This window comes from Danio rerio, chromosome 24, assembly GCF_052040795.2.
Source record: "Danio rerio strain M-AB ecotype USA chromosome 24, GRCz13ab, whole genome shotgun sequence".
Lineage (NCBI taxonomy): Eukaryota > Metazoa > Chordata > Actinopteri > Cypriniformes > Danionidae > Danio > Danio rerio.
This window is the reverse complement of record NC_141044.1, coordinates 17046629-17073958: the sequence shown is the minus strand read 5'-3', so window position 1 is coordinate 17073958 and position 27330 is coordinate 17046629. Positions and strand designations below refer to the sequence as shown.

The window sequence follows — 27330 nt, the reverse complement described above, 5'->3', positions numbered from 1 at the left end:
TATATATATATATATATATATATATATATATATATATATATATATATATATACATAAATAAAAATCCAACAATGACTGTTAATTGTCAAGCTGTGTTTCAATATACAAAATCCTTATTTTTTTATACAAAATAATATATATATTTTTTTCTACGATTTATTTATCAATTTTCATTTATTTTTACTTTTTTATTTAGTTACATTTTTATGTAGTTACTTTACTTTTATTTATTTATATTTATTTTTTACTTTTTATTTAGTTACTTCAGTTTTATTCATTTAATTTGTAACTTTAGTGGCTTTGGATCACTTGCAAATCTCCACAACATCTCACACATAGCCATAGATATATACATGTATATATCTATGACACATAGCTCCATGATCCATCTGACATATACCGGAAGTGCCTGACAGTGGCGCGCTAGTTGAAAACAGACCCGCGCTGTTGCCAGTGATGATGACAAGGATGTGACGTTTAACCGAAAACCGCCGTTGTTGTACACAGTCAATGAAGTCTGCTTTGTTTTCCACTTGTAGGATAATGAAATATGGAGTTATCGTCACTCATAAAGAAGATCGGTAAGAAACTTTGTGTAAAGACAGTCCGCTTAAGAAAGTTACACAACACGCAGCTGAATGTGAAGTAGCCTGATAAGCTAAACAGAAGTTAGCAGAAGTTAGACTGTTTGATTTGATCACCTATCTGGTATAAACATGTATGTATAATCGCTTATCGTGCAATATTGTTGTTCAACCTAGCAAATGTCTATTTTAGTTTGTTGAGTGCATGTAAAGTCTGTTTTTATGGTTCGCGTGCATTTAGGTAGCTTTGCTATATAAGCTCATGTGTCACTTTCGTTTTGGCATTTAACGTTATAAGTTAGTAGAGTAACTTACAATTTATGTTTGAGTTTTTACTGCAAATGTCACATCCATAATGCTGGAATTGCTTATTTATTAAATCACATTAATCCATTTAATTTACATTATATTAATAGCAACATCAAGTTAATAATAATAAAAAAGATTATTGATGATAAATTATTGATTATATGAAATCCATACGTTGTAGATTTGCATATACTGCTAGTTTTGTAATTTGTTGCATTATACTTTATTGATACATGAGCAATTCCAGAGTTATGGATGTGACATTTGCAGAAAAAACCCAAAACTTAAATTAACAGAGAAAGTACAGTTAAAGTCAGAATTATTAGCCTCCCTTTAATTTTTTTTTCTTTTTTTAATATTTCCTAAATTATGTATAACAGAGCATAGAAATTTTCACAGTATGTCAGATAATATTTTTTCTTCTGGATAAAATCTTATTTGTTTTAATTTGGCTAGAATAAAAGTAGTTTTTAATTTTTTAAAAAGCCATTTTGAGGTCAAAATTATTAGCCCCTTTAAGCTATTTTTTTCGATAGTTTGCAGAACAAACCATCGTTATACAATAACTTGCCTAATTACCCTAACCTGCCCAGTTAACCTAATTAACCTTGTTAAGCCTTTAAATGTCACTTTATACTCTATATAGAAGTGTCTTGAAAAATATGCAGTCAAATATTATTTACTGTCATCATGGCAAAGATAAAATAAATCAGTTATTGGAAATGAATTATTAAAACAATTATGTTCAGTAATGTGTTGAAAAAATTTCTCAGTTTAACAGTAATTGGGAAAAAAAATATAAACGGGGGCTAATAATTCAAGGGACTAATAATTCTGACTTCAACTATAGGACTATTGTTTTGAGGGTGATGTCACAAGCTCAGATTTGGTTGACCAATCAGAGGAAAAGGTGGTTTCAGCACCACCTACATGTGTATAATGAATTTTAAAGTTATTATTAAGTGTTTTTATTTTTTTTGTGAGCAAAAGAAAAAACTGAAAAACGGCTGTTTTCTTAGTTTTCCTTTTATTACTTAAAAACTAATATGGACAGGACGGAAGATACCCTGATTGTGTGACTTTGCTAAATCAAATATAATAGTTTGAAAACATTGACGGAGACATTTTTGAGTGGTTTTTAAGGTCTGTAAAATACTTACACCAAATATATAAAAACGGCTTTGCTTTTTTGGTTGAAGCTTAGTTTTGATCTTGGCAAGGTTGACATTTGCGTGGAATTGCTTACAAAACCTTTTTATGCATTTTCCCTCATCAGGTCACTCCTTAGCGGAAATCAGGGTCCGGGCTCTTAAAAATATCAGAAGCAAATTAGATCATGGCCTCATCTCTGTTCCTGATCTGGTCCAAGAGAAGATGCTGTTTGTTTTCCTCCTAGAGTGGTTTAATTTTCCGGAGGTTCCAATGCAGGAGGAAGTTCTGGAGTTGGTCGACATGCTTTCGAAGGTAGATAATGTACTGATTATATGTGAAATGTTTGTGTCTCCTTGTATTGTCAGGCTGCATTTAGTCTGATGTTCTCAGCCAGAGGAAGTGATGTTTTAATGGCCTCTATTTATTGCATTATTGCACTGTAAGTGTTATTTACTGTATGTTATATAGTTTAATAGTATTTATAAAGTTGCATAGTTTATACAGTCAAAAGTTTGGATACATTGTTACTTGTTTGTTTTGTTGATTGATTGCTACATGTTTTATCAGTGCAATATAATGCAAACTATAGAGTTGTGCAATATTATTTCAATTAACTGTTTCTGTGTGAATACTTTAAAATGTAATTTGCATGATTTAAAGCTGATTTTTTTGGCATCATTAGTATTCACTATTCAGTGTCAAATGGCATGATCCTTCATAAATAATTAAAATATGCTGTCTTGCTCTTTATTATGATAATTTATTATAGGTTTTTCTCAATCATGATAAATTATTATTGTTGAAAACTTTGAATCAGGAATCAATGACCACAAAAAGAAATTCACATATTGTAAATTGAAAGAGGGCGAAGCAGTGGCGCAGTAGGTAGTGCTTTCGCCTCACAGCAAGAAGGTCGCTGGGTCGCTGGTTCGAGCCTCGGCTCAGTTGGTGTTTCTGTGTGAAGTTTGCATGTTCTCCCTGCGTTCGCGTGGGTTTCCGCCGGGTGCTCCAGTTTACCCCACAGTCCAAAGACATGCGGTACAGGTGAATTGGGTAGGCTAAATTGACCATAGTGTGTGTGTTTGTGCGTGAATGTGTGTGTGGATGTTTCCCAGAGATGGGTTGCGGCTGGAAAGGCATCCGCTGTGTAAAAACTTGCTGGATAAGTTGGCGGTTCATTCCACTGTGGCGACCCCGGATTAATAAAGGGACTAAGCCGACAAGAAAATGAATGAATGTAAATTAAAAGAACATTTATTTTTACAAACTTTTATTGTATTAAATAAATGCTTCCTTGAATGGCTTGATTGATCTTAATATGTTAAAATTTGGCCTGTATAGCTTTAGTAATTAAATGCCTTAAAAATTATATTATACTTATTCAGGGTTCAACATTAAGGATCAGATTTTTACTTGCCCTGCAAAAAACATTTGCTAGAATTATAGTTTTAAATTATAGAGACAAATAACAGATGAAGTGAGACTGCAGTAAGATCATGAAGCATATCGATGTTGATCTTTCGTTCGAGGTGTCAGTGCAAAAATGAACATAACATTAGGCCTTATACAAATAATATAAGATTAAAATGTGGAAAAATTATCAGATGGTTATTTAAGGGATAAACAGCTCTCGTTAATATTTCAGCATGCTTTCACTTTCATATTCGACATAAAGCACACATTTACCAGTAGAAATGACATCCCGCCCTACTCATAATTCTCTCTTCATATAGCTGTATATATGGCTATTACACAACCATAATAACACTGTGATATAGCCTGGTTCATTAGTTTGTTGAATCGTATTGCTTTCTCACTACAATTGATCCACTCCGGGCCATCAGGCAGTCCTAACTGTCGAGCCCTGCTTAATGTTATTCATTTATTCATTCATTCATTTTCTTTTCGGCTTAGTCCCTTTATTAATCTGGGGTCGCCACAGCGGAATGAACCGCCAACTTATCCAGCACGTTTTTACCAGCGGCCTTCCAGCCGCAACCCATCTCTGGGAAACAACCACACACACTCATACACTATGGACAATTTAGCCTACCCAATTCACTTGTACTGCATGTCTTTGGACTGTGTCTTTGGACCGGGGAAACTGGAGCTTCCGGAGGAAACTCACGCCAACGCAGGAAGAACATGCAAACTCCACAAAGAAAAGCAACTGACTCAGCCGAGGCTCGAACCAGCGACCTTCTTGCTCTGAGGCTACAGCACTACTGCGCCACTGTACTTATACTTAGACACTATACTTATTTCAAATGACACTGTATAAAATCGATTGGCTAAGGTTTATTTTGTAGTATATGACTTTAAAACAATAAATCTGGACATTATTGTTAATATCACAATTATTTGTTTGGCAAAAATTAACATTCGTCAAAATAGGGCATTTAAATAAATATGATATGGGTGAAAGATTAAAAGGGGGGTTTAAGCAGCAAAAAAGCTGAAGTTTGATCCAGCTTTACCTTTTTTTCACTGTACATTAGAATGTGTTCAGTTCATTTTTTTTCAGAGCGAAAATACATTATATTTTTATTTTTACCATAATGTAACATATCTGACACCCACTGAAATGTCATCAGTAGAAGTTTATTTGCCAAACAACCATTCAGGCATTTAAAGCAAGAATAATGACGACATTAAAAAGCTATAATTTAGCATCACAGCACAGCCCCATAATACTAATTGTCATCTTAAAAAAAAATGTCCTTCAAAACACTATGCATTACCCAGCATGTACTGTAATTTAGGGAAATCACCCATTCTTTTATATTTTTGTTAGAAAATACTGGTCAGAATAAATGTTGTTTCAATTTGACCTAAATGTGTTACGCTGAATGGCTATCGAATATAATAATACCAAATCATTTCAGAATATCTTATTTTCACTGTAAAATAAAATTGACACAATGACTACTTTTACTTAAAAATTTAAATAAAATCTCTTCTGTAAACTTATTTTAATTCATACACTCAAATATTTTTTCACATTTTTGACTTGTGCAGAGTAATTGTTTTTGTTTACTTTATAAATCATTGTTTTACATTTATGGGCGATTAATCGAAAAGTAATCGAAATCAACATTCAGAACTCATAATCGATCAAATTTTTCCTGGACAATTTTTCCAATTAATTTCCCTACTGCGTGTGGGGGTCTTGTGACCCCGCTCTGTTTAGACTGAGGCTGATTTACTTCCGCTGCCACTTTGCAGCCACATTTGATCTCTGGTCAATTAGGACGGTGGACCCTTTCTTGAGCTTTACTTTGCACTACATTGCAGATGATTATAAGCTGCGCCTGACATGCCCTGAGATGGCATATTTTTCATTACATTTAAATTATATTTACATTTTAAATATTTGTTTACAGAAGATGCAAGAAATGCACAGCAGTGCTTCCCACAGGTTTAAAATATACTTGCGGTGGTAGCCGGATTGAAACACCATTTACTCACAACACATAAATAGATAAATAAACTCTTACTTTTATGCTATTCAGGAGCCAAGAGCACACACTGACACGTAAAATCAGTTTCTCTCCCTTTCAAGTTTAACGAATATCTTAATTAATATCTATTAAATCTAGATATGCATATAAAACAGTATGTAGTATATGAACATCGTCAAATGTATAAAATAATCAGCAAATGAGAACTAAATGACAGACAAAAATAATAAAAACTGACACTATTTCTAAAAAATGTCACAATTACAAGATCAAAACTTGTAGATTATTTAAATAAGGCAAACGTGTTGATTTAACCACTAATAATGTATATATATTTTGCAGCCAGTTTAGACAAGTCATTTCATCCTTTCTGAACATATAGTGAAGTTTTTCTGAATTGTTTAGATTAAAAAATGTATCATTTACTTTTTCAACCGGCCTCGCGGCTGAGTGTGTTGTCAGCTGTGAAGCAAGCGTAAAGTGAAAAGAAAAAGTTGAATCCAGGACATTTTAGGAGATTTAGAAATCCAGAACAAACGATCTTTTTAGGTCCCAAAAGCCATGTCTATGTGGGTCTGCACAGCAAGTTAGACTGCCTGTGAGAGTGCTGAGAGATATTTCACACAAAACAAAACGGGTAAATGATAGAAAATTTTCCACTACTTAATCGATTGGCAATGTTTGGTTATATTAGGCGGATACAAAAAAAGTGTAAAAGGATGTTCATTCATTTATTCATTAATTTTCTTTACGGCTTAGTCCCTTTATTAATCCAGGGTCGCCACAGCGGAATGAACCGCCAACTTATCCAGCATATGTTCCTCGCAGCGGATGCCCTTCCAGCTTCAACCCATCACCTGGAAACATCCATACACACACATTCACACACGCACACACTACGGACAACCTAGCCTACCCAATTCGCCTATACCGCATGTTTTTGGACTTGTGAGGGAAACCGGAGGACGCGGACATGGGGAGAACATGCAAACTCCACACAAAAATGCCAACTGACCCTGCCGAAGCTTAAACCAGCGACCTACTTGCTGTGAGGCGATTGTGCTACCCACTGCGCCACCGTGAGGCTAAAAGGATATCAATATTAGTAAAAAAATTAACATGTCACCAAATATACTTTTATATATTTATATATATATATAGCCGTTTATATACCTGGGTGACCCGCCCAAGTAAAGTCTGTGTATAGGAAGCACTGCACTGTTTAAAATATTATTAACATGATATGCAAAAATTATTTTATTTCGAAGAGATACTGCTCATTTTCTCCTTTTAATATGAAAAATAATATTAAAAAATAAGTAAAAATAATACATTTTGTTTATTAGTTATTTAGGCAATGTGTGCTTTAATTTCAGCTGTTCAACAGTGATGTTCAATAAATAATCATAGATAGTAAATAGTGTGTTTCCTTCAATTATGTTAAAAATCAAGTAATGCAATGTTCATTTTAAAATCACTCATTTGCAATTTGTGGGTACATGTACTGTACAAAACGTGTCAGTGAACTGTGAGGGCAAATAAAAAAAAAATCATTAATTAATCATAATCAAGTTTAAATGTTCAATTAACCAATATTTGATTTTTGTCCAAATCGCCCAGCCCTAATTGCATTGTATTGCATTGCATTCATGATAGCTAATGTCTGGAAGATTATATGTAATATGACTGTCTTTATATCATCCTGCTACATTTTCTCACAGACAGCAAGTGATGTTTTAATAGGCTTTTGTGCAGTGACACTATTCATTACCAATCAGATTGGGCGGGGAGAAAAAAGTATGAGTTGTCAACATCCACAGGCAAATTATTCTACTAGACATGTTTTGAATAGTATCTAATTTTGGTTTCCATGCCATGTCAAAGCACCCAACCGGAGCCCAAATGCTTCGAGAGGTCGGGGCTGTCGAATTCCTAACACAACTCTCGCCTAATGTGGATCTTCGTCTCCGAACAATCGTAGACGGCGTCTTCGATCAGCTCTTCCACCTCCCAGGGGCCCTTCCAAGTTGTCCACCCACCACCTCCTACGAGCCACACTTGCAGACAGGTATAAAAAAGCATTACATCGATTTTATATCCGTCCATTCTGCAGATTACTGTAGATATCGATGTCATTAGAAGTAATGTCAAAGTCCCCTTGAATAGCAGTCTGACAGCAGCTTCTGAATGAACAGGAGTCGACTGTCTGATTCAAGGCAAAAGGAGAGCATGAAAGTGCTGGTTTCCTGATTTGCTTTTCAACTACAGCTGCTTTTGTGTTCTCAGAAGAGGAGCCGCCGGCTGGGGGATTTTTCCAGTGCAGTAAACCCAAGCAGACAGATGCTCCCACCCCCAGAGTACCATGTAGGTGACATCAGCATCAAATTACTTTTTAGTTCAACTAACTTTAAGGCAGAAGATAAACTCGTTAAATTTTTAAAAACGGTTCACTGGTGGAACGTGTGTTAATCTAATATCAACAGTATTAGAATTGTCATATAAATAGGCATTGATCTGGCAAGGTTGGGCTTTAGGTATTCAGATTTGCATACTACTCTTTTGCTATTATTATTATTATTATTATATAAAAAAAACTGTTTTTCTTTCGTTTGTAGATTTCAGCAGTTTATTTTAAAGGGATAGTTTACCTGAAGATGAATAATTACTCTTTTATTTACTCGCACTTAAGTGGTTTTAAATTATTATGAGTTTCTTTAAGGAAGATATTTTGAAGAATGCTGGAAACCTGTATCCATTGACATGGTAAGAAAACAAATACCATGGTAGTCAATGGTTACAGGTTTCCAGATTATTTAGAACTGATGCCAGAATTGTAATTTTTAGGTGAACTATGTCTTTAATGATTGTCAAAAAACATAACACTAAGGACCCTATTATAAGGGCCAGACAGAATCTGTGGGTGTTTTTTGCTATTTTTGCTGAGAATTTTGGTAAAAATCTGCAGGTTTCTGTGGAGTAATTTTGGAAGTATCATAACAAAAACCTTAATTTTTTTTTAAATAAAAAAAAATAATACAAACTTTTATTTAATGTTTAAATTGCAAATCCAACTAGATTCACTTTATTTGGTAAACGAAGCAAGTCTCTCATATAGTATGTCTACTTAAAGACAAAAAAATATTATTTTACAAACTGCATTGTACATTAATAAGGTGAACATTTTCATATTTGTCAATAATATTACTGTAATTAATTTAAAAACTGAATAAATTTAGATTTACACACATTTACTCAAGTAAATAAACAGAATTAATGATGAGCCAAAAAAATCTGCAGAAATCTGCCCAATTCTGCGAAAAATCTGTGGAATTCTGCGCGTGCAGATTCTGTGTGGGCCTACCTATTATACACCCTGTGTGGCATTAAGGAGCGATGCTTGTTTGCCCGTGTTTTCTTGCTAGCTTCAGTTATATTTGCGCCACGTTGTTTAACCAGCAAGTTAGTTTGCGCCACTTTGTGGGCTCATCGGTATTCCAGTCTAGAGAGGTCTGTTAAGGTGCGTTGTTGGCGCGTTGCTATTTTTAAGAACTACGCCATTGACCATAAAAAACCTGGTCTAAAGTCCAGCGCAGAGTTATGCGCCTATACAGGTCCAAAATGCATACAAATTGCTTTGTACGCACAGGATGTACAGCAATACACAAATATCTTTACATATGAAAAAATTAAAGGATTAAAATGTTACAAAAATTATTATTCTCTACATAATTATAAAAACCACTACCTCCATGCCTTATTCATAATAATTAGCATTTTATGTTATTATTACTTATTATATGCTTATTTATATTTGTTTTAATAAAAAACAAGTTTATATTTGTTCACCTGTTGGGTTTTGGAGGGGTATGCATTACCATTTGGGGCATAAAAATCGGACTCTATGAAGTTTTTTGACCACACTTCGTTATTATTGTTTATTTATTCATTTACTGAATTTAGAAATAGTTTTGAAACAAAACTTTGCGCTTAACAAACAAAATAAATATATAGGCTAATGGATGTCTTTAGTGGAGTGCATACAAAACCATTTCCTGATCCAGGAAAGGAGTAAAGAGTAAAAGTAAAGTAAAGAGAAAGTAAAGTTGCCAAATGGAGGAGGCTCGTTCTTTATCATCATGCTGCAGATGGTCTGTTTAATTGTTTTCTATCTAGTGAAGCTTTCAGTTTTTTCATTTACAAAGTCTGCCATGTAAAAACAAATGCGCCATGGCGCAACAAACTGACTCTTAAAGGGAATGGGAGATGAGATTCTGATTGATTTAATGCAAGTCATGGTCAAAACACACCCATAACTCATTAAGAGAACAAGCACAACCCTGTTAGACCATGCACCAGGGCACAGACTGTTTTTTTCCGTCCTTAAAATACAAAAAGTGGATTCAGACATTTACTTTACACTTTGCATCTAGATCGTTGAAATAGAGCCCTAATTGTGCATATGTATAATGCCATTTAATTTATTTACTGCATTTGTCATATACCACAACTTGGATAAAAAAATATTTTTTTTTAAGATAACATAAAGGATGCAGGTGGCTCAGTAATTAGCACTGTCGCCTCACAGCAAAAAGGTCGCTGGTTCGAGTCCTGGCTGGTCCAGTTGGCATTTCTGTGTGGAGTTTCAATGTTCTGCCCTTGTTGCACAGTGAATTAAGCTTAATTTGCCATAATGTATGTGTGTGTGAATGTAAAAGTGTGTGGGTGTTTCCCAGTACTGAGTTGTGGCTGGAAGTGCATCCACTGTGTAAAACATTATGTCAGAATAGTTGGTGGTTCACTTTGTTGTGGCGACCCCTGATAAATAATAAACTAAGCCGAGGGAAAATAAACGAATGAATGAATAAATAAATAAAGAAGCAAAGATACAGTAAAACAGGAATGTTGTGAAATGCATTAAGACTTATAACTCTCTTAAATTTTCTTAATAAAAAAATAAATAAATAAATGTGTAACTTAAGATTTATAACAGTCATTTCAGTCATTTTCAGCTACATGACTTTTTCAGTCATTTCAATGTTAATGCTCATGTCGGTTCTCACTAGGGTCACTGCAAAATAAAGTACACTCAATGATAGGGGGGAAAATATTTAAATAAAATGGCAAAAAGAATAAAAAGTGTTTTTTTGGTATTACATTTAGATTTGTTCAATTGCATCAGTATGTTTTTTTAATCAGTTTTTTTTTTTCTCAGTGCTAGGCCTTGTTATCAGTGACAATAATGTTGAGCTTATGAGTGCAGTAGCCAATCAGTGGCGGCAAATTAGTCACTGCTGAAATTGAGTTGTAGAGTTCCCAAACTCACTAAAGGATTTTTGTATTCATGAATTCTGTCATTTAAAATGACAAAGTGCCTAAACAATGGGCTCTATTTTGACGGTCCATGCGCAGAGTGCAAAACGCAGAGCGCAAACGCTTTCAGGGCGTGTCAGAACGCATTTTTGGTAATTTACGGACGGGAAAATTTGCTTTGCGCCGTGGCGCATGTTCTAAAAGGGTTGAGTTTATTTTCTTAATGAGTTATAGGTGTGTTTTGAGAATAAACCAATTAGAGTCTCATCTTCCATTCCCTAAAAGAGCCAGCTGTGTCACGTCAAGAGTGCATGCTCTATTTACAGGATGCAAAGTAAGTCTAAGTGGAAAAAATGAGCATTTCACAAGCATGGGCCATTCTGAATACAGACTTGCGACTCCGAGACATTTCATCCCTCTCTATAAATACCCTATGAGAGCAATTGATGGTTATTTTGTCAAAGTTAACCAGTGACTTTAAGATTTACTCATCTGTTGAGATTAATCAAAATTTATCAGAGATCGTGATCAAAACCTTATTACCATTCACACCTGAGTATTTATCAATAACAGAGGGGATTGGAAAGAGGGCAAGAATGTGTCTATCCTGCGCTTTTTTCTTCAGATTCCAGAGTTCTTGTTGTTTTAATACAGGAAACATTTAAGTCTGAGTAAATCTATCCCTACAATGCTATAATAAATTTTGCCTGTTTCACAGTAGGCTCAAAAGTATCCCAAGCACCTCAAAAAAAACTCAAAAAGGACCTAAATGTTCTTTTGAATCTTTTTGTAAGACATTTGTAGCAACATAGACCGATTATTGATTAGGCGTTCTGTCATCTAGCCCAAAAATCACCCTTATTGTTAAAATCTGACCTCCACACTACACAGGACTTTATTATACTTTATGTTCCTTTTTTGTTTCTTTACCCTGCAGTCAGTACTAGGTGCTTGAAGTTCTCTGTTTTTCCATGGCTGTCTTTGAACACAACAGATCGACATATATTGTCATCAAATGAAAGGTACCCTCTGCTTGCTGTTATTTTACCTCATTTACCCTCTAATTTACATCCTACTGACAAAATAACATCATTTACTCGATCATTAGTTCCCTTAGAAGCGACAACCACAACTTAGTGCGAACCACCTGTGAGCTGCTTCGTGATGTCATCACGCAAGACTTCCCAGCTGAAATATTCCTGCAAAGGCCAAGTACAGTTCAAGTAAGACTTGAATTTCATTTCTGTCTTCAATCTGTCTGTTGTTTTAACCCCTGATGAGAGATTCATAAGTTGAGTGACAGCGATGAAAGTGATATCGCGGGGCTCCATAATCCCCGTTCCGTTCTATAATTGAAATTCCACAAAATCTGATTGGCTGTCCAATGCCTTCAACTCCGGAAAGTATTGGATTGACAGCGACAAATCGTGTCTTATGTCTAGAACTGTACCGTGATGATTAGCTGGCAAGCTGACACATGCCGTTTTAGTACAAGCGTTTAAAACCAAGCGACAAGCATTGTTGTTTATCTGTCAAAAATGTGTTGGCGCAGATGCATTGGAGATTATCTGAGATATGCAGTCTCAGTGCTCTCAATGAAAATTATTTATCAGGCTGGGATAAAGTGGTTTGGAAGCGCTCTCTTCAGCTAATGCTCTTGAACTTTTGTGTAATTGTTTAAAAATTGAATGTGCCAGCGATTCCGACTCGGAGTGATCAGTTCAATTAGGTTTATTGAATCACTTTCATTCATTTGCATTGCTTTGGTACCACTGGAGGGGTAGTGCGTTTTAAATTGGTACAAATTACACAACTTAAAAGTCAGTATCAGGTGGCCTTTTATTTAGTGTCTAATTGAATGCAGAATCAGCTCTCCTGAAAGGCTTGCACCATTTAGATCAGTTGTTTTTGTTATAACAGGTCTACACTTGTCCTCGTGGGTTTACAAGACAACATCAGCTTCTGTTTTCACGTATTGCTGTTTTCCCCCTCTAGAGTTTGCTGTCACTTCTCGGTCTGAATGTTGATGGTGATGTCAGCTACCTGACGTTCCAGGCATTGGCCTGTCTGCAACAGCTTTGCAGGAACTTGAAGAGCCGCCTACGATTTTACAGAGATCCAAGCTTCTTCTCAGCCAAACAAGGTACCCCACAACATCTATTATGAATATGTAAACTTTTCCTAATGTGGGGGTTCGCTCCTAGCAGTTGAACTTTTTATTCGAATTTTGCAGCACTCAAAAAGTCAGATGCTCTATTTATACTTGGTATTAACTCTTTCCCAGTCATTGTTTCTTTTTTTATTTTTTATTGTAAGTCAGTCACCAACATTTTTGATGATTTTTACCTAAATTTGATTTTATATATATATATATATATATATATATATATATATATATATATATATATATATATATTAGAGATGAACCGCGGATCGGGCGGATGACGTGACGAAAAATTATATTTTAATTAAATTCGGGCGGGTGGTGGGCGGTTGTACTGTTTTTGTACACATAGCTGGCGCACCAACGAAAAAGCCTAGGACTGACTTCACAGAATGAGAGGAGGAATCGGATACACTAATTCTGGATGAAGTACAAAAGTCTTCATCTACAAACTTCCGTATAGACGGATTAGCAGAGGAAAATCTACTTTCCTTTTGGGAGAAACAAGGCAGTCATTCCCACGTCTACAGCACATTGCCAAGAGAATTCTATGCATTCCAGCAACAAGTGCTGCGAGCGAGCGCTCCTTCAGTGCAGCAGGGCGCATTAGAGGCCAGGCGCTCTCGTCTGAATGTTGAAATGATGTGTCAAAATGCGTTTTCTAGGCTACAATAATAATAAAAAAAATTGTACAGTACAGTGCGTTTAACTTAGGCTATTTATTTATTTTTGTCCCTGTGCGCCAATTGGAGACGGAGTTTACTGCTGATATTCTGAGAGCTTTATAGGGGTGCTTCTCATTTCTTATTTGTGTATCCTCGTTCCCTTTCCTTGCTTTCTTTCCTCGTCTTTCCACCCCTATAGGATGCGAGGGAAGGACGCAAGGAAAAGACTCAAGGACCGACCGAGGAATCGAATCAAGTGAAAAGACACGTCCTTGTATTGTTTAGCGTCACTTCAAAGCGTCAATTAATGCTGGATTTGACTTGCACGTTTGGATTAACTGCATGTCATTAAAGTCATTATCTTTTTTCTAATAATCAATAAAGAAACATTCATTTAATAATAAAAAGGAATAAGCCATTCAAATAAAGAGCTCAGTCAGCAGATGACGGGCGGGTGCGGTTTTAAAATTTGGTCAAAAATGTTAGTGCGGATGGATGGCGGACGGATGATGAGTTTTGTGATGCGGTTGCGGATGAAATAATAGCCCATCCGCGCATCTCTAATATATATATATATATTTTTTTTTTTAATTAAATTATTTTTTTTTGATCTACAGCGGTTCAAACTATAGTTTTACCGAATGACTAAAAAGTTAACAGTATTGATGGTAAAAAGCTGTACATTTCTATTTAAATAATCGTTCTGCAATCTTTAACCAAAAATGGAAATAAGGGCAGCATTAATAGCTAAAAATGTGGGAGAGCGTTGCTATTATATGATTGTATTTTATTGCAATATGGAGCAATTAAGTGTTGATGTTAAATCAAAAGTAATTCACAAATACTTGATAATGAAATTATTTAAATTTTTTATTTTATTTTAGTATCTTTTTATTATTTACTAGGGATGTAACGGTATTGTAAATACCGTCATACCGCAATATTAATTTTTTTCGATATTACCGAAGTCGCATGACTCGGTAAAACTATACGTCTTCTGAGAAAATTTGCTCAGGCGAATGAAGCGAATGGGAGGTAGCGAAAACTACAATTCCCATCAGCCCATGCTTGACCATCATCCCTTGCGGTCTGTTGTCGCTACAGATCCAGTAATGCGGAAATGGAGTGTGCTGCTAGAAGCGGGGATGAAAAAGAGCTGGAAAACTCTAAAGCGGGTGTTGTCGCCGCGCGCGTACTGAATAGCGGTGTTGTCGCGCGAGTTCTTATCAGCTGTGTTGTCGCGCGCGTATTGAATAGCGGTGTTGTCGCGCGAGTTCTTATCAGCTGTGTTGTCACGCGAGTTCTTATCAGCTGTGTTGCCGCGCGCGTACTGAATAGCGGTGTTGTCAGCACACTGTTCAGATTGATGCAGACATGAGACCTCTATCTTACTCATGGTTTGTCCTCTCAAGTGGGGGAAAGACAATGCACAATGTTACCCACTGCTGTCAACCTGGGCCAAGTCATATCTCTCTTGTCCCAGAAACCTCAGTCCCAAATGAGAGGGTTTTTTTTCTGTTGCAGGGGACATTGTAAATGCCCAGAGATGCCAGCTTTTACCAGATTATATTTATATGATAATTTTCCTTTAAACCCATCTCTATCTAAGTGAGTGAGTGATTAAATGTTGAATGTGATGAGTTTTCAACAATACTAAATTGAAACTTTATTTTTTTTTACATGGTTTAATATTTTTTTGTTATTAAAATTGAAGTTCCTGTTTCAAAGCTTACAGATAGATGGCTAATTTGTATGTCATTGACATTCACTTTTGGCACTTTTTTTGGAGTATTTTCATAAGTTTTGTTTTTTCCTGTAAATGATTCAATAAATACCGTACCGTGACATTCATACCGAGGTATTACCGTACCGTGAAATTCTGATACCGTTACATCCCTAGTATTTATATAAATGATTTTCCAGCTATATTTACTGAAGGTGGTTTATTAATGTACGATGATGATGCTGTGCTTTACACTTATGGAAAGAATCCAACAGAAGGTGCTAATAAATAAACAAATGAAATGCAAAATGTTTTTAAATGGTTGCAAAATTCAAACCTTACCTTAAATGTTGAAAAGTTTATTCATGTGTTTCTCAAATAGGTATGAAGTTGTAAGAGTTTTAGAATTTTTTTTAAATTGGAAAAATATTAAAAATGTCACTGAATTCAAATATTTAGGCATCATGTTGGACTCAAACCTTAATTTTAAAACTCATATTAAAAACTTGCAACTACACTGAGATTCAATCTAAGAAATTTTAAACATATCAGAGATTCTGTGAAGTATGAAGCCTCTTGTATGTATTTAAATACTATGATTGTTCCACATTTGTTGTACTATATAACGACCTAGTCTCAGGCATGTTAATCATCTTTAACACCATTGGAATTATTATAAAAGAGAGCACTTAAAATTTTTGATAAAAAGCCTCAGTTGTACCATCACTGCAACATCTTAAAAAACGTAGTCTCTTAAGTTTTGATAATATTATTAAATATTCCAATATTTGTTTTGTTTATAAAATTATTCATAATCTTTCTGCTCCATCGTTAAATTTAAAAAAAAAAATTCCAAATCAGAGAAAACATCGCGAGTGACACTTTCTATGGTAAGGATGGAATGTATTGTCCCTAGACGCAAGACCTCTTTTGGTCAATCCTCTTTTATTTATAAAGCCTCCAATCTATGGAATTCTCTCCCAACATAAATAATCACAGGTACAAATTATAAGAGGTTTTCACGCCTGACTAGGAGGTGGTATTTGTCAAATCAAATTTGTACACACTGAGTGAGATGTTTTTGAGTTGTCAGTGTTTTAGTTTATATGCTATTATGCTTGAATGTTTTAAACTGACCTTTTAATTAATTGGATTTTATTGTTTTAATTTTTACCTATCCAGAAACTGCAGGTAGAAATTAGCAATCCTGCTACAAACTGGCACAATGCATCTTTCCTCTTTGAGGTTAATGTAAATTTTGTGCATTGTCCCTGTTAAATAAATAAATTCATTAATTTAAATGATTTATTGACAATAATTCTCTATAGTTGCAAATTAATTAGTTATAGAATAACTGTATAAAATGATAAAAAAATGAACTGATAAAACATGATAATAATTGTACCCACCCTTAATGTAAAATTAAGTTACCTTAGAAAGAGATAGACAGGGAGGGAGAGAGACCCTAATAGCAGTAGAGTCAGAGAAAATAGCCTCCAGAGCAGAGCAGGAAAAGAGCCAAAGTAAAGTTTACCAACTATTTTGTATCTTTCTTGACCATGTGACCAAAATATATGTATATATGCACTGGTGGGAGATGTGAGCTGGCACGACGTCGCAGGCATAATTGTGTATATAGCAAAAGAAAATCAAACTCTGAAAGTCTAAAAATCCTTAAGTATGTGGAACTACTTTCTTCCACATCTGCAAAGATCTACTAAAAACAATCTTGCGATTATTTTTAGAAGATCTATTTAAAAGTTGGATGTAAGTGTAGAGTCTGAAAATTTAGATTTGCTCATTATTTACTCACCCTCAAGTGGTTCCAAGCCATTGTATGTTTTTTTATTTTTATTTTGTTAAACACAAGATATTTTAAAAAATACTCAAAACTTGTAACACATGACATCCATTGCAGGAAAATAAAACAAATACTGTGGAAGTCGATGGTTACAGGTTTCCAGCTTTCTTCAAAGTGTCTTCTTTTGTGCTGAACAGAAGAAAGAAAGGTTTAGAACAAGTGAATTGAAGGGTGAGAAAATGATGACAATTTTTCATTTTAATGATGATGGAATTTTCAACTTAACACAATATTCCGGGTCAACTTTGAGGTGTAAAATCTATGGTTTAATGTTCAGACAGAATAAAAAAGAAAACAACATACTCTCCTCTTATTGACATATAAGATGTAACTTATAACATATAACTGCTGTCGCAGTTTGCTAGTCTGATGGGATTTAAAGTTTGTCATGTGAAGTGAAGCGGAGCACTGTGATGCTCATGGTCATTCAGATCCCACTTAAATTTTTTTTTTTTTTTGTACAATTTGTCTTTCATTTTGTTTTGAATTAAAACAAATGTCTCAATTACAGCAGATCTATAGGTCAGGTCTAAAGATCTATAAATTTGTCTTTAAAGCAATAAAGCCTCTGCTGTAGTACAGAATTGCAAAGCTCATTCTACCGTATAGATTCACATCACTGTAATGAGATGCTTTCTTTATTGTTATGTCACCTTGATTTTATGTTTATTTATTTATTCATTCATTTTCTTTTCGGCTTAGTCCCTTTATTAATCCGGGGTTGCCACAGTGGTAAAAACCGCCAACTTATCCAGCACGCGTTTTACGCAGTGGATGCCCTTCCAGCTGCAACCCATCTTTGGGAAACATCCTTATACACTAATTCACACTCATACACTATGGACAAATTAGCCAACCCAATTCACCTGTACCACATGTCTTTGGACTGTGGGGGAAACCGGAGCACCCGGAGGAAACCCACGCAAACGCAGGGAGGACATGCAAACTCCACATAGAAATGTCAACTGACCCAGCCGAGGCTAGAACCAGGGACCTACTTGCTTGCTTACTGCGTCACCATGTTTATTTATTTTTTATTATTTTTAGAATTATGAATTTTCTCCTTTGACACTTGCAGTGCTGTTGCACTTTTTGTGTTGTTAAAGTTAATTGCACAAATCATCCTCCGAAAATTTTGATCAATAAAAAAATCAATTTGACATTGCGTTGTGTTAGCTACATTTGCACACTGCCTCCGAAACTTTTGACCATCATTAAAAATTAACATTAGCATTATTTTTTATACATTCTAGAAATCATTTTAAGAGGCGTTTTGACAATTCTCTTCCACCGAGAAAACACAAAAAATCCAGAATGCAACACATGCAAACAAAATGTGTAATGTAAAGACAGAAAGTGCCGGATGGTTGAGAACCACTGCTGTTGCCATGCCACTATTCATTTACTATGGGTAATTTCCTAAGTTATTTAATAGCGTTTAAAAATGACTAGAAAGCATTGCTTTATATCTTTGTCTCTTTTTTACATTTTCTAATGAACTTATTGCAGTAAAAACAAACAATCTAATTTTTTAACACAACTACACTACTGTTTGTCTAGATGTGCCTTGATCTGTCGAGTGACCGCAACTACATTTTAAAAAATCTGATTGATTTGCAACATTTAATTGAAACATTTATTTGTTGCTCAGCAATAAAACAAACAAAAAAGTTTACGTCAAAGTTGAAATGATAATCTCTGTGTTAAAGTAATTTTCCCCAAGCCGCTCCATCATACTCACTCTCTTCTCAGATGAGATGGTGGGCCAAATCAAAGGATACAATGGGCCAACTTTGGCCCGCGGGCCGTACTTTGGGCATCTCTGGTCTATACCTTTGACAGCTCTGTTTAGGATACATTCATGGAAATTTGTGATTTGTGGCTGAAGCATCACAGGCAGAGTATCGAAATATCACTGATTTCCTGAAATAAACTTAGAATTTCGAGATAATTCCCCGCAACTCTTTGTTAAGGAGGTGAATTCTCATTCTACTCTGTGTAATAGATTGGATGGACACAATATTTTCCCTCTTTTTTTACTTTGTTGAAGAAGAGAGAGGGGATCAAAGCATCACTGCCTAAATTGACTTTTTTCCTAGAATTGATTAATTAATATCTATCAGACTCTCTGTGTAGGTTTCTGTGCATTTCTTGTATAGGAGTACAGAAAAACGCTGGAAACGCAGGGACATGTTGGACTTAAGTCTGCAAAGACCTTATGAGTCAATCTAACGTTGCTGTCAAACTTGTGGTCACGTAAACTATGTGTATATACAAACATTTTACATTAATAATATTGATGTCCAGCTGAAAAACATGCATTTTATTTCTCTAAAAATGTAAAGTGACAATTTGGGTGGTGCAGTGGTGGGGCTAATGGTGTAATCACTGTCCAGCAGAGCATCCTTCATTCAAATATCACATTTAGCAGCAGGATTATTATTGGGATGTTCACAAAAAAATATTTGCTGCAAAGTTATTTCAAAACTATTTTTATCGTTAAGCAAAGAATGAAACAGAGCTTTGTGAGTCGGCTTTGTCTTAAAATGAATATTTGGTTCCACAGTTCCTCTCTTAATTTCTTCTCCTTCATTCTTTGATTTAGGAGCAAGGCAGTTTTATTAATGGAATGTTATTAAAGTGATATTTAAATAGCATGAAATTGGACCTATTGCTTATTTCACACATTTATTACAAAGGGGGCATTTTGGGTTGAGTGTTTTAGATAGGGCTGTGCAGTTTAATCAAAATAGAATCACAATCGTGATTTGAAACGTTGCGATTAGTTGATGGCATCTGCTACTTCAGAAGCATTAATAAATGAATTAAAATCAAAGAAAAACAGCATGACGGTAATGTCTTGGTTTCAAAGTCAAAGACACCAAACAAAACCAGGTAGTTTGTAAGAGCTGTCGCAGAATAGTTGCCACAGCACGAGAAAATACAACAACCAGCATCTAAAAAAGCCCCATAGGTGGTATATGAGGAGCGTCTTGCTGAAAAGTCAACTAAAAGTACTGCCAGTGACAATCTAGTAGCAAGCAACGTACAATTTCAGAGTTGTTTGCTAAGATGAGCTAAAACCTGACTACAAAATTAAATCACAAATCAAATCAAAATCACAATATCTGTCAAAAAAAAAAAAAAAAAAAAAAATGCAATTCGATATTTTCCTCAAACCGCACAGCCCTAGTTTTGGGTATTAATACTCTTTTACGCTAACACACTCTATTAATTGGATAATAAGTAAAAAAAAATAATAATTAAATTAAATTATTAATGAGCTTATATTAAACTACATTTATGCATTTTCTTGGAAACCTTTCATTTGATTAATTGACTTAAGATAAAAAATCATGTAAATCAAAGCTGAATGCCTCATAATTTTTACAATTTTCAGTGTCACATTATCCTTCTGAAGTCAATATTCTAATATGCTTTACAAAAAACATTTAAATTTATTATAAATTATTTGATGATAAATGAAAATAAATAACATTAAATTATTAATAAAATTAAGATAATTAACATTTATCCTGCTTATTGTTTTGGGGAAACTCAAAAACATATATATATATATATATATATATATATATATATATATATATATATATATATATGTGTTTATATATATATGTGTTTATATATATATGTGTTTATATATATATATATATATATATATATATATATATATATATATATATATATATATATATATATATATATATATATATATATATATATATATAAATAAAATTGTATTTCCTTTCTGATTATGGCCACAAGCTTATCTGTTGATGTGAAATTTAAGTCAGTGATTACATTTTTTAAGTTTCATGAAGGGAGAATTATCTTAAATCCTACCCATCTTGTTATTTCAGACCCTGTGTCTCAGAACTCATCCATCTCGTACCCTCAGGAGGTGAGAGGAACCCAACGGTCTGGAGTGTCTTCTCCAGAAGAAAGCTCCCCCAGACCTTCTGTGGTGGGCAGACCCGGTCAACGGTTGCGTGGTGATGGCCAGGACGGAGACGCTGCTTCTGCTAGGTGCAGTATGAAAAACACTTGCAATAATAATATCTCACAATATGGCTCAATCACATTTTAAACCCATACCCCTTCCCCTATCACTACCCTTTGTGAAGGGGTAGCGGTGTTCTAATTCTCTTTAGCTTGGAGGCGTAGGGGTAAGAGGAAAGGTCATACAGCCCTTGAAATTGAGATTTTTCAGGACCACACTATAAACTTCCCTGACTATACCACTACAGCAACATGGCTGCAAAACTGAACAACAAAAATTGGCATTAATAAGGATTTTTACCACAATACAAGCATCTGATTTAATAAATTCATATTAACGTTAATGTGTTACAGTTATAATCTTTCAAAAAACATTTTGAAAAATCGATCAGCAACATCATATAAATTCTGATAGCCTTAACCAATCACTTGACAGAGTAGGCCAGTCTGTCGGCATGTAGTTAGCTTTTTAAAGCACATCTGTGATAATGTTAATGCTGTTTTTGTGGTTCCATCCATGAATATTATCACTGTTTAAATATTGCTCATTTTCTTGCTTCTTGAGACATGATCCACCAGACGTAACGAGGGACACCTGAGTGAAACTGTGCTGAAAACAAATGGGGGCGAATACTCCGAATGCCATTTTCAGTTCAGAAAACACTAGATCTAGCCTTTTTGTTGACAATAGTAAAGAGCATTGTGCTGCGTTTTTTAAATGTTACTAGGCAATCACCGTATCAATGGTCTTGAAGCTCGAAATCACAAGGTTTTCAGTACATTGAAGATTATAGCTTTAATGCTCTCTCAGTACTTTAAAGCTCGACTCAAGGTTATAATAGTTTTGGATTTTTCATTAGTTTTAGTTTCTATTTCGTTTTGACTTTATTTTCAAATTCAGTTAGTTTTTATTAGTTTTAGAGGCAGATTTCTTAGTTTTTATTAGTTTCTATATTTAAAAAATGTCTAAGTTTTAGTTTAGTTTTTATTAGTTTCAGTATTAGTTTCAGTTTTTTTTTCTAAACGAAGATATTTGTTTGGTGGAAGATTTAAAATCAACAGTATGAATATTGTATAATAAAAACTCAGCCACACATTTTTTGAAACATGTATTCAGAGAACACATGAACACAATCATCTACCACAACCATCTACCCATCCTCAAGTTAGACCCACAGTAGTGATGGACAGGGCCAGATTAACCTATGGGCATTATGAGCACCGTCCGCACTTAGATTTTGCCTACTTTTCATCACCAGAAAGACAAGTGGGAATCATTGATAAGTGTGTGTATTATGGAGGACTCAAATTCCTAGAAATGGATTGGAGAGGTGTTATCCAAATCATGTGCATTATAAGTTTGTAGAAGTTATACATTAAAAATACCCTTAAATATAAATTTTAGTACTGCTTCAGTGAACTTGAACAAGTATATTAAAATACATTTATTTACCCTAATTGTATTAGTATTTTTTATCAAAGTGTGCTTTAAATGCTTTAAAAATAAGTTAAATCTCTGTAGGCTAGAAATATATGTACTATATATCATTTATTTTAAAAATGTGGCCAATACAATATAAATACATTTTATTTTACAAATATTATATTAATCTTATTTTTTTATTTAACTATGGGGTGCAGCCATAGTGGGCCTTCAAGACATTGTGTCCAGGGGCCTCTGAATTATTAATCCAGGCCTGGTGATGGGAAATTCAGATTTTTAATGCGGATGTTTGGACTCAACATTATGTAGTCAGCAATAGTAATTTCAGTCTATTAAAATGATCAGAAAAGTCTTACAGTAAAGTTTTGCAACCCAACTGAATCATGATTCACTTATTTAAATTCCAATACGATTGTCTGTTTTAAAATAAACTAACGTTTTTCATCCGATCCCTTGATTTACCCGCACTGCAGTTGTTCCAGTTCAGTTCAGTGGTTCAGTTCAGTCACACAGCTGTTTTTGTTTGGTTCAATGAATCACGCATGCGCAGTTCACCACTTCTCAATGCAACGTTGCTGTTCTAATAACTGAATGAGAGTATATATTGGATTATTTAGAGTCAGAGGTGGTATTAGGCTTGTTATAAAGTAATTAGTTGGTGGATAAGTGCTTAATGGAGACGCGAATCGTTTCAAATGATTCAGTTCGATTTGGTGAACTAGATCAACCGGTTCACTTAGAAGATTTGGTTAAAAAGATTCTTTTGCGATCGCGATACAGAAATAAAACCCATTATTGGGCACAAACTAACTTTATTGTTAAAGTAATAGTTTTAAGTATCTTTATTTAATGCTGTCACCGTGCTGCTGTCATGTCCACTGGTTGTTTTTGTCGCGCAAGCAACAGCGAGGATGACTGGAGGAGAGCAGGCTCGATCTCGCCAATGGCGGCAGGAAACTCTGAGGTGAAAAAGGGTCAAACACAAACACCAGGGGCCTCATGTACGAAGACTTGCGTGGAAATCTTACTAAAACATTGCGTACGCACAAAGCTGTAAATGTGCGTACGCAGAAAAAAATTCAGATGTATGAAACACTGCGTACGCCGAATCTCACGCATATTCTTTTGTACATCCGAATGAACGTGAAACTGAGCGCAACATGCACGAGCACAAAACCCCTCCCTGCCTCCTCCACCGTATGAATATGCTAATGACTATGTTAATGGCAAAACCCAACGAAAAAGCAATGGCAAAATCAAGCAAAAAGAGAAACTGAATGTGTATTGGAGGTGCTGCTTTCGGAGGTAGACCGGAGAAAAGCGGTGTTATTTGCAAGTTTGTTCTCCGGAATTAACAACAAAAGAAAAAAATAGAGTGGGAGAGTTTAGCTGATGCGGTTAACACAGTTGGGTCTGAACATCGCACTGAGTGCATTAAAAAAAATAAATAAATAGTGTGGTTTATATCTGTAAAATGTTGCAGGATCTATAACAGTCTCAGTGGCGCACCTCGTAAGACGCATGTGATCATAAATTGACACGTTCGAGCATAAACTCGGCTCGAAACCAGCGTCTGATGAACTCTTTCTTCTTTTTTTCCCCGCTACATATCCGATTTTGCCCACTATTTATCACGAGAAAGACAAGTAGGAATCATTAATAAGTTTGTGCATCATATTTTATTTGCACATTTATTAAATGGAAATGTTTCTGATTCACGCATGCAAATTCATCTTCAGAAAGTGTCTTTATAGCAATGTGTGTGCAGTAGATAGCTCAGATTACATTGGGAAAACAGGCGACTGCTGCAAATTGTGCTTTAATGTTTAGCTAGTCAAATGTATGGTATGGAAACCTTATATACCTACTAGATGAACCCGTCTCATACAGCTGCCATTGCAAGGCTCAGACACTTTGTAGAGAGGAATTTAACACAACTGCCTCTAGGAGTCGCCAATGGAAATAAAAAAGACACGCACAAAAAATGTGCGTATGCCAGCCAGAAAGCTGCCGTGAAGCTGTGCACATTCCCACGTTCAGTTCATTGTTAGTAAATCCAAACGTGAGCGATTCTGAGCGTGAAACCTGGCGTACGTAAAGTTTTTGTGCGTACGCAGCGTTGATACAAGAGGCCCCTGGAGCGCGGATTATATTTACTTCTAAAAGGCTTACAGTAAAATTATGTATTAAACACATTTACAAATACGAAAACGAAGGAGGTTTTTGCTATCATTTTAATTAGTTTCAGTTAGTTTTGTACGTACACAATACAGTTTCAGTTAGTTCTAGTTTTTGAAAAAACTCTCGTTTTTATTTTTATTTCAGTTAATGACAATTATTTTACATTTTAGTTTTCGTTTTTTCGTTAGTTTTCGTTAACTATAATAACCTTGGCTCTACTTCCATGTGAATCATTTGAAAATGCTTACCCCATGCTGCTTGCAATGTGTGCTAGTGACAGCTAGGCATGTTGATAACTGTTTTCAAGGTATACTGCGGTTTGGAAAAGTCAAGGTTTTAAAACCACCAACATTTTCTGTTATACCGTTCCTAAGGTATGCTTAAGATTTTTTATTTATTTATAGTTTTTTAGGACAACAGAATTTTCAACAGAAAAGATGATAAAATGTAAAAAAAAAATCTCGATTCAGAAACCAATGCAATCTTAATTATGCACTTTTTAAAAATTTGCATGTGCTTATTAGTCTATTGACATTTACAGCGGTATATTTAAAGCTGTGTTTGGCATTAGAGAGAGCAGTTATAAAACATGGTTATGAAACAGCTTTCGTCTTTAGCCTTTTCAGCTTGTATAATTGGGGTATTTCTGTTTCAAACATTCACATTGTCACAGAAGTATTGGGAAAGCAGTTTATAGTTGGTATACAGATAGAGCTGTTGAACTATTAATCATTTTATTACATAATTTGGGCATACTGTTTATGTTTATTATCCATATGTAAATCACACACCAATGTATATATGTAAATACATGTGTAGAAAATGTTTATTTCCATTTATATATCAACTATTTTATACCACAAAATTATGTCAAAATTTTAAGTGTATATACATGTATGTGTGTGGAAATATGTACACACAATAAATATACACAACACACAGTTCCCTCAAAAATTCCATTTCATGTTAGTCAGAATTTCAGAGCGAAGTATTGATTTAAATAATATAATAATATATTTTTTACTTGTTTAAAATATACATTTTACTTAACTCATAACATAAAAGTAAAAACAACTGTCACCTATTAAAATGCTTGTTATTTTGTAAAGTATTACCAGAATCATGGGAGAATTGTGATATCTATTTTTTTTAAATAACACTTTACAATAATTGTATTAGTTAACTCAAAATAATGAATTAGTAAAGATGAATAAACAATCAACAGCACATGTAGTTCAATTAAAAGTTTTAATTTTGTCATCTTTTGCTTAGCCTTTACTTTTTCCACTATTGAACACAAAGAGAAGTTGTTTTGACGAAAGCTGGAAACCTGTAACCATTGACTTCCATAGTATTTGTTTTTTTTTTGCCATGGAAGACAATGGTTACAGGTTTTCAGTATTTTTTAGTGTTCAACAAAAGAAAGAAACTCCTAAAGGTTTGCAACCACTTGAGGGTTAGTAAATATTTGGGTCATTTTTGGGTGAATTATTCTTTTAAGCATTACTTAATATTTGTTAATGTTAGTTAAACAGATATTAATGTGTTAGTTACTTCATTAGTTAATTTTGAATTTCAGCACTACACAATCCTTGTTGATGTGAACTTACTTATTCTAATATATCTCTGTACATTAATAGGATAATTATGTTTACTTACACATACACTAATGTATTTGGTAATGGATTACACTAGTAATGAACAAATCTCAGCAATGTAATATCTTTTTTATGTAAACTTACAAATATAGTAATTTGTTACACTCAGAAAATGATGTTTGTTGTTGTTCACACCGTTTTTTTAAATAAGCTGAAGCTACACAATTCTTGAGTTTTTCTATTTTTCTATTTTATTTTTTTTAAAGAGACAAATTAATTGTTTAATTTTCAATCCTCTGAAACTTAGAAAAGAAAGTTAACTTAATTCCATTATGTTGTACCAACACAAATTGTTTGTGTGGAACCCAACATTTTTTAAAGTGTAGTTAATTATTTAGTTAACACGAGCATGAACAGTAAACTATCATAGTTAACATTAACATGTTGTTCATGTTAACTAATGTATTAGCTGACATTAACTAATTACAGTAGCGCTGTCAAAAAATTAATCACGATTAATCACATTTAAAATAAAAGCTTGTATTTAATTTATATACAAACTGTGGGCAAAGATCAAAGCACAGGGCACAAATGCATTAAGGGTGTGTCAGAATCCACTTTTGCTAATATGAGAGTGGAAAAATCTGCTTTGCGCTGTGGCACATGGTCTAAAAGGGTTGAGCTTATTTTCTTAATTATATATAGAGTTATAAGTGTGTTTTGAGAATAAACCAATCAGAGCCTCATCTCTCATTCCCTTTAAGAGCCAGTTGCATCGCGCCATGGTACATTTGCTATTTACATGACGACTTTGTAAGTGAAAAAACTGAACGCTTCACTAGCAAGAAAACAGTTAAA

General features: G+C 34.4%; 1 protein-coding gene across 5 annotated transcripts in view; it reads left to right on the top strand.

Moving 5' to 3' along the window:
* Window positions 1-490: 490 nt before the first annotated feature.
* The window catches only part of rttn (rotatin), a 128695-nt gene continuing 101855 nt past the window's right edge, over window positions 491-27330 (top strand). For all 5 annotated transcript variants that reach the window (XR_015524853.1, XM_087309371.1, XM_087309370.1 and 2 more), the window contains exons 1-8: window positions 491-581; window positions 2170-2357; window positions 7391-7574; window positions 7793-7870; window positions 11754-11838; window positions 11925-12039; window positions 12812-12959; window positions 21111-21276. Coding sequence is in view for 4 of the 5 variants with exons in the window: in XM_087309371.1 (XP_087165497.1) it covers window positions 551-581; window positions 2170-2357; window positions 7391-7574; window positions 7793-7870; window positions 11754-11838; window positions 11925-12039; window positions 12812-12959; window positions 21111-21276 (995 nt within the window). In the remaining variant the exon portion in view is untranslated. The remainder of the gene's footprint in view (window positions 582-2169; window positions 2358-7390; window positions 7575-7792; window positions 7871-11753; window positions 11839-11924; window positions 12040-12811; window positions 12960-21110; window positions 21277-27330) is intronic.